The 11,750-nt window shown below is 40.2% G+C and overlaps 1 protein-coding gene across 7 annotated transcripts in view; it reads right to left on the bottom strand.

Annotated features, from left to right (window-relative positions):
* ythdc2 (YTH domain containing 2) overlaps positions 1 to 11,750 on the bottom strand; it is a 120,725-nt gene that overhangs the window by 80,286 nt on the left and 28,689 nt on the right. For all 7 annotated transcript variants that reach the window (XR_009798997.1, XM_061847669.1, XM_061847671.1 and 4 more), the window contains 6 exons: positions 9,213 to 9,320; positions 8,993 to 9,138; positions 5,719 to 5,854; positions 5,475 to 5,601; positions 5,277 to 5,342; positions 277 to 467 (listed from right to left, as the gene is read on the bottom strand). Coding sequence is in view for 6 of the 7 variants with exons in the window: in XM_061847669.1 (XP_061703653.1) it covers positions 277 to 467; positions 5,277 to 5,342; positions 5,475 to 5,601; positions 5,719 to 5,854; positions 8,993 to 9,138; positions 9,213 to 9,320 (774 nt within the window). In the remaining variant the exon portion in view is untranslated. The remainder of the gene's footprint in view (positions 1 to 276; positions 468 to 5,276; positions 5,343 to 5,474; positions 5,602 to 5,718; positions 5,855 to 8,992; positions 9,139 to 9,212; positions 9,321 to 11,750) is intronic.

Raw genomic sequence — 11,750 nt, 5'->3', positions numbered from 1 at the left:
AAACATTACCTCCAGAAAACCCAAGCAAGCACAGGAAAAACATAACTTTTCACAGGAAGGCTAGAGTCAGAATATGAACCAGCGACCTTTGAACTGTGAGGTAAGCGCGCGAACCAGTTAACTACCATGTGGGCTCTTTGGATAACAATTGTGCTTAATTTTTTGGAAACAATTTAATATAACTTGTTCCTTATATGTGATGTTTTAGAACTTACAAGTGCCTTTTAGTTTAGTCTTTTGATTAAGTGGCTGTCAACAGCTTGTGAGGAGACCCACCATCAGTTGTAGTTGAGCAGATCTTGTGCAGCAGGTTCATGATGAGATCTAAGTCTACAAACTCATCATCAAAATTGTGGTGGTAGAGCTTGAGGAGGTCCTGGTTTTCAGTGCTGGCACGGTCCTGGTCGTCGGTACTGGAATAATGAACCACAGTGGACATTTTCTGGTCTTCCATCCGTTTAAAGGCACTGCACAAATTAAAACACATGAAATTAGTCAGGTTCTTAATAGATGGAAAGCTGACAATTGTCATCTTTCTGGATCTAAACACAGACAAAACAAACTTTAAATGCAAGCTTTAAACTTTAATTTGAAAGTTATTTACCACCAATGCTGATGAACGGTTTTATAAATTAGAGTTTGTATAAATGCCCCCCACTTTTTAAGTGACCAAAAGTAATGTGACAAATTAACAGCTATGAATAAAACTTTCACTTTTTAATACGTGGTGGCAAATCCTTTGCACTCAATTACAGCCTTAAGTGTGGAATGCGTAGGCATCACCAGATGCTGGATTTCATTAATGGTAATGGTCTCCCACAGCTCTGCTGAAATTGTGTTCAATTCTTGCTCATTCTTGAGGGATTTCCATCTCAGTTTTGTCTTTAGCATGCTCCGGTGATTGACTTGGCCATTGCATAATATTCCACTTTTTCGCCTTAAAAAAAAAACTACACGCAGCTTGCTTCGGACCATTGGTCATTTGCAATGTGACGCACCGCCCAATTAGTTATGAAAAATAAGATGAATATGAGAAGATATTGTTTGACATACTACAGAATTCATCCTACTGTTTTTGTGCACAGTCACATCAATAAATACAAGGGAACCAGTTCCATTGGCAGCCATATATGCCCACCTGGCCACAGAACAGCTGAGCAGTCAATGGTAACATTACTTTTACGCATAAAAAGTGGGAGGAACATATACAAAATGTCATAATTCCTACACTATTCATATAATTAGGATGTAAATACCCTAACATCAATGCTGGAAGTCTGAAGTTAAAGCACATGTTGTTGCATTTCAAATGCATTGTGGTGGTGTGACTGTAGAGTCCATTTGAATGTATATGTTATTCAGTGTTTCCCAACACAAACTCATCATGGACAAAAAATATATGCCACACATGGAAAGCGTCTATTTTGAAATGTAACCACTTCTCGTTAAAATGCTTTCAATAGAGTTGTGAAAGGTCCAAGTTTTGAAATGTTTTCTTGATCTCTTTTTTTTTTTTAAGTAACGAAATCCTAGCATTTTGAACAGTGGCATGTACGCTATTTCCAGTGTACATCTGGCTGCGAAGTGGATAAGTAATTGAAAGACATTGAGATAGCTTTCCTCGTGTCCTGAACTAAAAACTATGGGGGGGGGGGCGTAGAAATTTCATTGTGATGCTGCGTCAGGTGAATGACAAGGCAATAAACTGAGCCCAACCTGAACGTGAATCACAAATCATTGTTCTGTTTAAAAAAAAAAAAAAGATGTAGATTTATTTATTTAGCTTTACAGGACCAGGTAACAAGTGTATATGGTTGCATTTGAGTTGACAAGATAAAGCCCAGTGACGGGCTGTAGTGGTGATTTTCAGCCACAGTCAACTCCGCCAGAGAATGCATATCGTAGTGGGGACAGGGCCCTCTATAATCACACTAGAAAGCAGCTTGACTCCCTCCCCGGTAGAAAACAAGAGCGGGCTAGCAGACGACCTAAATAGCTTTTACTCCAGATTCGAAGTAGAAACTTCCACACAACTCACCTACCAAGCTGCACCACAAGGCCCACTCCACCATTTAACATCCATGAAAAGGACGTTAGATCTTCAAACGACAAAAGATGACCAAAGCGCCAGGCCCAGACCCTGTGTCCCCCACCTTGCCTCAAAGTCTGCGCAGACCAACTTGCTCCTGTCTTCACAAAGATCTTCAACAGGTCTCTACAACTGTGTGAAATACCACCCTGCTTCAAACGTTCCACCATTATACCGGTCCGCAAAAGAGCAGCAGTCTCAGGTCTTAATGACTACAGGCCCGTTACCTTGACATCAGTGGTCATGAAGTCCTTTGAACGATTTGTGCTGTACAACCTCAAGAGTGTCACCGGTCTCCACCTGGACCCACTGCATTTTGCCTATCGAGCTAACAGGTCTGTGGATGATGCCATCAACATGGGTCTGCACTTCATCCTTGGAGATCTTTCTTGACAACGAGGGTACCTATGCGGGGATCCTGATCAAGGACTTCAGCTTTGCATTTAACACCATCATCCCTGAACACCTCCCCTTACACTTTTCCAGCTCAGCTTCTCACCTTCCATCTCCTTGTGAATCTACAACTTCCTGACGGGCAGGACATAGCAGGTGAGGCTGGGTTACACCACATCCTCCACGTGTACCATCAGCACCGGGGCACACCAAAGTTGTGTCCTCTCCCCTCTGCTCTTCTCGCTCTACATGAACGACCGCACCTCATGTCACTGTCAAACTCCTGCAGTTCGCAGATGACACCACGGTCATTGGCCTCATCAAAGACAGCGACGAGTCTGCGTATCGACAGGAAGTGGCGAGACTGGACAGAGCTTTGGTGTGGTCAACCTGGTGATGAACAATCTAAAGACTGTAGAGATGATTGTGGACTTCAGGAGGAATCCTTCACCACAGCTGCCCAACTGTCTTGTGTCAACCGTCGAGACCTTCAAGTTCTTGAGAATGACAGTCTCAGAGGACCTGAAGTGGGAGACGAACATCAACTCCATCCTCAAATAAGCTCAGCAAAGAATGTACTTCTTGTAGCTTCTGAGGAAGCACAGCTTTTCACAAGAGCTGCTGAGACAGTTCTACACAGTGGTCATCCAATCAGTCCTGTGTACCTCCATCACTGTCCGTTGCAGTCGGTTTGTCCTTTTTTGTGGCGGCCCCAAACCAGACTATCAAAAACGCTGAATGGATTGTCGCCACCATTTTACCCACTACTGAGGACTTGCACGCAATGCAAACTAGGTCCAGAGCAGGTCGGATCCTTTTGGATCCTCCACATCCTGGCCACCAGCTATTCAAGCTCCTTCTGTCGGGAAAGCGCTACAGATCAATCAAAGTCAAAACTAGCTAGCATTCGAAGAGTTTTTTCCCCTCTTGCAATTAAGTTATTATATTCTTGATCAGCGAACTTACTATGGTCTGCCCTGTGCCATTGTTAGGACACTCACGCACAGCCTGCTGGTCCAATCACTATTAGTATTAGTAATATATTTTGTAGATTATCACACGAATACGTCATTTTAAACTGCTCCCTTTGCACAGTCAGTCATTGGTCTATAACGGGAACTGCGAACGGGTAAAGGGACTCTGTACAAGCTTAACACAATGTGGGGCGTTAACATACTTACAGTATACATGGTACAAAAAGAGCATTTCATTTTTTTGTCTCACTGTATGAAGTGAAATCAGACTAAGGCTCTCTGATTTCAGGTCGGTCAGGCTCACCAAAATTATTTAATTTTGATAAATGCTACAATGAAGAGATCATTTTAAAACATTTTCATCAAGCTCAAACGTTGACATATACAAAAAGTACTATGTCTTAAGAACATGGGGAAGCCCAGAAGATGGAGTTATGGATTTGGAAGCTCCAGATGTGAGTTACTTGACGGGATACCTGGGGATGTATTAAAGGCCACTATTCAAACACTCTACTCCATTGTGTAAAATATGGGGGGGTCATCAAGGAAATCAGAGAAAGAATCATGTCTGGATGATCCTTGGGTGCAATTTACAGATACTTAAAGGTGCCACTTTCATCTGCTCAAACAATTCCACACAAGTATAAACATGGGAATGTCCAGCCATCATACCGCTCAGGAAGGAGACAGGCTGTGTCCCAAAAATGAATGTGTTTTGGTCTGAAATGTGTGAAATCAGCCCCATAACAATAGCTAAAAACCTTATGAATATGGTCAATTAAACTGGTAAGAACGTCTCATTATCCACAGTGAAATGAGTCCTGGACTGACATGGGCTGAAAGACCACTCACCAAGATTGAAGTCATGACTTCTCAAGAAACATAAAAATAGGCCAGATTACAGTTTGCAAAAAGCCACCAAGACAAAGATCTTAACTTCTGGAGACCTGTCCAGTAGTCTGATGAAACTAAAGTGGAGCTGTTTGGCCATAATGACCATGACATCTGGAAGAAAAAGGGGGAGGTTTGTAGACCTGAGAAGGTGGCAGCATCATGTTGTGGGGCTGTATTCCAGAAGCAGGAACTGGAGCTTTTCATAAAATAGACACCATCATGAAGAAAGAACAATACATAGAGATAAGGCAACATAAAAAAATAAAATAAAAAAAGCCAGGAATCTAAAACCTGGGTGCAAATGGATCTTCCAAATGGACAATGACACTAAGCTTAATGCCAAACTGGTTAAAAAGTAGCTTGAGGATAAAATCAATTTATTGGAGTGCCCATCACAAAGCCTTGATATGATTCCTATCAAAACAATGTGGGCAGAACTGAAAAGGCATGTGTGAGCAAGGCATCTGACAAAGCTGACTCAGTTACGCCAGTTCTGCCATGACGAATGGGACAGGATTCCAACAGAGTACTGTTACAAGCTTGTGGAAGGTTACTCAAAACGTATGACCAAAGTCGCGCAGTTCAAAGGAAATGTGACTTGATGCTCTGCTATGTAACCTTTTTACCTCAAAGAAAATGTAAAATTCTCTGAAGAAATTCTCACACTTATTATTGTGGCATTTAACAAAATTTTGGAGATCCTGACTTACCTGAAACAGGAAAGGTTAAATCTGATTTGAATTCAGCCAGTGATACTTTTTTTTTTTTTGATAAAGTAAATGTAAACTGCTCGCTTCAACTGTAATAACTGCCCTAAATGTTAGTTCAGAGAAACAACTGACACCACAATATAACCATGACATTTATGACAAAGAATATACATAAACTCCAACGATACATGTGTATTTTCAAGATAATATACTCACACATAAGACTGAAGAAGATCAACAGCATCTACCTGCTGAAAGTGTTTTGCAAAGTCCAAGGCAGTCCTTTAAATAAAATAAAAGCAGTTTCATTTTCCAGTTTTATAACAATGTTAAGACAATGTACATTTCTCTGGTCTACTAACATTAGTGAATAAAGGAAAAAAAAAAAAAAAAAAAAAAAAAAAAAAATCATACCATCCATTGGATGCCTTTAGGTTGATGTTCGCCCCCATGATAAGCAACTGCTCCATCTGAGTGAGGAATCCTTGAGCTGCTGTCACCATCAAAGGTGTAACCCCTTTCTCACTGTGCACGTAGTCAACTAGGTTGATCAATAGAAATGTTAGAAAATTCGTCAAATTCAACACGCTATGAACACATTGCATCATACAACGCCAATCAAAATCTTTTCTATTCGACGTACATTCAAGCCTCATACCATTAACATTTTCATTGAGAATGAGGTTGAAGAGCTGAACAACATATTCCTGCTCTGCACTGATAAAAACGTTAGCTATGCAAGTATCCATCTCTTTCAGTAGCCATGGCTCCAATGGCTCTGAGCTTTCTCCAACCTGTAACACAATGGGGGGGGGAAGCATTTACAATTTGAAGTCCAAAGATTTATTAATGGTTCATGTAATGAAAATTTCCTACATCTATCCATCCATTTCCTGTACCACTCTGTACACACGCACAAGAGGGTCGTGGGCATGCTGGAGGCTATCCCAGATATCTTTTGGCAAGAGTCAGGGTAGACCCTTAACTGGTCACCACCCAATCATTTACACTCAAATTCACACCTATGAGCAATTTAGAGTCTTCTATTGGCTTACCATGCATGTTTTTGGGATGTAGGAGGAACCTGGGGAACACCTGTGCAGGCATGGGAGAACACAGACACCTCGCTGGCAGAGGAACTAAACCATTAAGTTGCCTGCTTTGAGACTGACAGATCAAATTCAGTCTCGTCAATCCCACCTCCTATCAGCAGCACAATGACACTTCAAGAACATGAAGTGAGACGTGCTCATGAACGTAAACACCAGGAAGGGAGCTGGCCCAGATGGCGTCCAAGGGAAGGCACTGAAAGCCTGTGGTGATTAGCTGACCAGTGTTTTTACAAAAATCTTCAACAGTTCCCTGGAACAATCAACCATTAACCTCCTGCCTGAAATCTGCAACAATCATCCCTGTACCAATAAAAATCAGACATTGACAATCTGAATGATTACAGGCTTGTTGTACTCACACCTATGATCATGAAGTGCTTTGAGAGGCTAGTTGCACATCACAAAAGTGGCTCATTCCCTCCCTCACTCAACGCCAGCCTATTTACTTTCGCTACAGAGGAAACTGGTCCACAGAGGATGCTATTGCAATAGCTCTCCACACTGCACAGAGCCACCTGAAACACCAAAAGGAATTCTGTGAGAATGCTTTTCTTAGACTTTAGCTCACGAGTTTAATACCATCATCCCAGATATTTTGGTTGACAAACTCTCCATACTTGGACTCTCTCCTTCCATCTGCAGCTAGAAGACTTTCTCACAAATCATCCACAGTCCGTCAGACTTTCAATCACTCTCAGCACCATCAAAGTTCTGTACTGAGACCTCTCCTATACTCTCTGTACACATGTGACTGAATAATAGCCCATCCCAGCAAATCAAATTTGGTGATGATACCACCATGATCGGGGTCATCTCAAAAGGAGATGAGTCTGTCTACAGACATGAGATTGTAAATCAGTTAAAGTGGTATTCAGGAAACCTCACAAACATGAAGGAAATCATCCTGGACTTCCAGAAGTGTGGCATGGATTCGGTCCCATCATTTATCAATAGAGAGTGTGTGGAGAGGGTCAACATCAGAGTCTAGATCACAGAAACTCACCTGCACTGTAAATACCACAGCGTTGATAAAAACAGCCCAGCAGCGACTCCACTTCCTGAGAGGGCTCAGGAAGAATAATCTGGAACTCAAACTGCTGCTGGCTTTCTATAGAACCACCATGGAGAGTATCCACACATACTGCCTCACAGTGTGGTGTGCTGGATGTACAACAGCGGACAGGAAATCTCTGCCAAGAGTGATCAACAGTGCCCAGATCACTGCTATTCCTAGAGGACAATCCCAACTCCCACTAACACATGAGACCTACTAACATCGTTAAGGACTCTTCGCATCCTGGTCACCACCTGTTTAACCTGCTGCCCTCTGGCAGGTGTTATAGGTCTGACATAACATGGACTAACACTAAATAATAAACATAACACTACTGTCATCTAAGATTATGCAACTGCACTTCTTTAGCCGAAAGGAAAAGAAGACTTCTTGTTTGCTTTTCTTGGTTTTAATAATCTTACCAAGGCCGGGACAGGGGGAATAAGACTGAAAAATACATTTTATGCATTTATTTATTTATTACTTTTAAGTTCTTTTAGTATTAACTGTGCCTTGATTGTATTTTTTTTATCTGTTATTTTACCTCATATCTGAGATGCTTTTTTTTATTGGATTTAATTCATGCAAGCACCTTGTGGACAAGCTCTCGTTATTTTGTTGTATGCACACTCATTTGACGACATTAAAGGCTTTTTATTTGATTGGTTTGAAAATGCAAATGCCACCCAGACGAACGGGATTTGAATCCTGGTCCTCAGAACTGTAATGCAGTCCTTCCTTTACCAGTCGTCCAACATGTTGCGAAATTTTCTCCAAAAAAAAAAAAAAACTCAAAACTTCTACAAAAGAAAAAAGATTTACACATTTTAATAACCATATGTGGTGGCTATTATTAATTTTAGTTTCATTAGATAAATAGTGATGCTTAACTGTTTCAAATAATACTTTATACATGGTAGAGTTGAGTGATATATAGAATTTTTGGATAGTATTCAACATTTCTATAACTGAAAAATAGTAGTGATGGAAAGAGGTCTGGGGGCTGACACCAAGACACTAGAAACTAGAGTGAAGGATGAAGTGGCTAGGGAGAATATGTCTAGGCTTTCATTCTTAAGATTAGAGGTTTTGGTGGGCCATCCACGTGGGTGGGTGGTTGAATTTGTGGTCAACTGAAGAGGCACAGGAAACAAAACACAAAGATAGGTGTGGATTACAATTATACACTGTCATGACTTGAGACTTACAGCCCCCAGTCAACTTCACTATGTAGAATTTCCATTTGAGAAAAGAATGGCCTACACCAGCGATTTTCAAAGCGTCGTCCGAGTACCCGTAGCGGTATGTACAAGAATCGGTGTTGAAGTACAGTTTAGTAGTATTGAACTTTTAAATTCACTACATTTGTATTTAATCTTGAAGAATGATTTGTTTTTAAACAGTTACAATTTTTACCTCGTTTATGTGCAATACATTTTTAATTGAATTATGTATTTTTTTTCCCTATATTTAAATCTACAGTCAATGTACAAACTGCATAATATATAGGAGCTTACAGTGATAAATATACTTTATACGAATAAAACCTCAACTATATTTAAATGTTGGTCACGAGGCCAGTACTTAAGGGACCCAATACATTTTTTAGGTGATAATAAAAAAGTTTGAAAACCAGTGGTCCATACTACATTGTTATTCTGAATAAACAAAATTCACAACAATTTGACACAGTACAATTATATTTTTTCACATGGATGGATGGATTTACAATATTTTATATTTGCAGTATTTAGCAGGCTTGTTACCAGCGACTTGATGGTGGCTGCTGTATCCAGACAATTGCTGCTCCTGAGTAAATCAGAGGATGCCAAGTGTGTATTCTGTACATCTTCAACACCAGTTTCCACCCCCAATTTACACCACTTTGTCAAAAGGTTCTGTCTCTCCTCCTCTGATGGAGAGATTCACAGTGAGGTAAACAGAACAATGCTAATCCATAAAATATTAATCAGTAAATATACATACTTATCTGGGATTCTTCCTTGTGTTTCCTTATTTCCTTATTGTTAAAATCTGTGAACCGTAGAACATCTTCCAGAAAATATTGCTTCACTTTAAATTGTCTTCCTTTGACTAAAAGAAACAGTACATCACAAAATTCATTACCAGAAATAGTTGAACCAATTGACTAACAACGCTTGTGAAATGAAAGTTAATATTATTCAAAAATAAATAAATAAGCTTACAGAACAAGCGGCAAGCACCGGGTCATTTGCTACCATTTTCTGTACTGCTCAACCTCACTAACTTCGCGTGCGTACTTTAACATTTCACAGACACTCACGATCTTTGAGCGAGAGGTGAGTTATACCCTGAACTCGCCTCCAGCCAATCACAGAGCCCCATCATATTCAAGATGTTTTTGAACTTCAGGTAGTTCTATGGGTACTCACCCTGAAAAATTTGGTAGTGCACAAGAAGCCGAACAACTCTGAGGTTATGTATTTGGAAGTGTTAGAAGAAGAAGCAAATTAACATACAAACCAAATTCCAGTGATGTTGGGGTGCTGTGTAAAACAAAGTAAAATGATTTGCAAATCCTTTTCCATCTGCATTCTATTGTGGCACGCCAGTCTTTGTCCTTCTCGAATTAAGAGTGAAGATATGCAAATAAAAAATGACCTTACATATTTTCTTTTCTTCATTTAAGTGAATAATAATTACATAAGGATTTGCAAATCATTGTATTTTGTTTTTATTTATAATTTTCGCAATGTCCAAACCTTATGAGAATTAAGGTATGTATTACCAAGTTAGAGAAAATGAAAATAATTTTGGGGTAATCAGAAATTGAATAAAATTCATGTTTTGTTTGCCTTGACTTGTTCATAGTGCTTGAGAATTTTGAAATTTGCCCATCGCAGGTAAGCTTGTGTTGAAAATTTGTGACAACGCAACTGAAAAACTGGTCAGAGAGAGGCTAACACCAATTGTGACACTGCACATACAACACCTGGCAACAATTATGGAATCACCGCTCGTGAGGGATGATCATTTAAATGTTTGATTTTGGAGAAAAAAGTCAAACACAGTTCCTCCACAAATGTTTTTGTCAAAATACAACCTCTTTAAGAAACACTAGAAAGCCTGAAAAAAATTCACAATTTTAAGACCAAGTAGTGGAATTGCTCACATCTGCAGATTAAAAAAAAATATGGATGCATCTTGTAATTTTCTGTTTGAAAAAAAAAAAAAAAAAACTACATCAGATTGATTCTGCTAATTAGTCAGCAATTAAATAGGAGTATTCAGACTTTGGAGAGCTGTTGAACCAAGTTGGTTGACATGAATCACAGCTCCAACACAGATGTAAGGTAAAACAAAAGGTGAGAACTACAGAACTTCTGAAAGGTAAAGTGTCACAGAACATTGGAAACGCACTTGGCTGTCCCCAGTCAGCAGTGTCTAAAAACTGGACCAAGTACAAACATAACAGGAAGGCTGTAAATGGGAAGGATATATGCCAAGGAAGACCTCAAAGCATCAAGATGGACATTTAAAAGCAGGGGTGCCCAGACGATTTTACCCCAAGATCTACTTTTCAAGCAGCCAGCCTCTCGCGAGCTACCGACGACGGGGGTGGGGGTTGGGGGGGTTTATGATGCTCCCAATGTTATGTTATTACTGATGTGATATATTATACTATATATAAATATAGATGTACCGTATTTTCCGCAGTATAAGGCGCACCGCATTATAAGGCGCATAGAATAGACGCTGCACTAGAGGCTGGGGTTACGTTATGCAGAGTGGCCCATAGGAAACCTCTTCTCAGAGCAAGATATGAAAGCCCACATGGAGTTTTCTCTTCATAAAAAAAAAAAAAAAAAAAAAACCTAAGGCACTCCAAGTTAGTGAAATATTACTCTCTGGTCATATGTGACCAAAACTGAATCATTGTCCCTTAATTGTAAGTAGCACAGATGGATTATTTGCCTTGACGATGCTCGTGGAAAAGTACAGAGAAGGTCAGAAGGAGCTACATTATTGTCTTCTAGAGAAAGCGTATGACAGAGGACCAAAAGAGGAACTGTGGTACTGCAAGCGGAAGTCTGGTCTGGCGGAGAAATATGTTAGAATAGTACAGAACATGTATGAGGGCAGCAGAACAATGGTGAGGTGTGCCTTAGGTGTGACAGAGGAATTTAAGGTGGAGGTTGGATTGCATCACAGATCCGCGCTGAGCCCTTTCCTGTTTGCGGTAGCAATGGATGGGCTGACAGATGAGATTAGACTGGAATCCCCTTGGACTATGATGTTCGCAGATGATATTGTGATCTGCAGTGAAAGCAGGGAGCAGGCGAAGGAACAATTAGAAAGATGGAGGCACGCACTAGAAAGGAGAGGAATGAAGATTAGCCGAAGGAAAACAGAATGTGTATGAATGAGAGGGGAGGTGGGGGAAGAATGAAGGTCCAGGGAGAAAAGAATGCAAGGATGAATGACTTTAAATACTTGGGGTCAACAATACAGAACAATGCAGAGTGTGGTAAGGAAGTGAAG

The sequence above is a fragment of the Syngnathoides biaculeatus genome, chromosome 17, assembly GCF_019802595.1.
Source record: "Syngnathoides biaculeatus isolate LvHL_M chromosome 17, ASM1980259v1, whole genome shotgun sequence".
NCBI lineage: Eukaryota > Metazoa > Chordata > Actinopteri > Syngnathiformes > Syngnathidae > Syngnathoides > Syngnathoides biaculeatus.
Note: the sequence above shows the minus strand (reverse complement) of the source record. Positions and strands in the feature narration are given on the sequence as shown.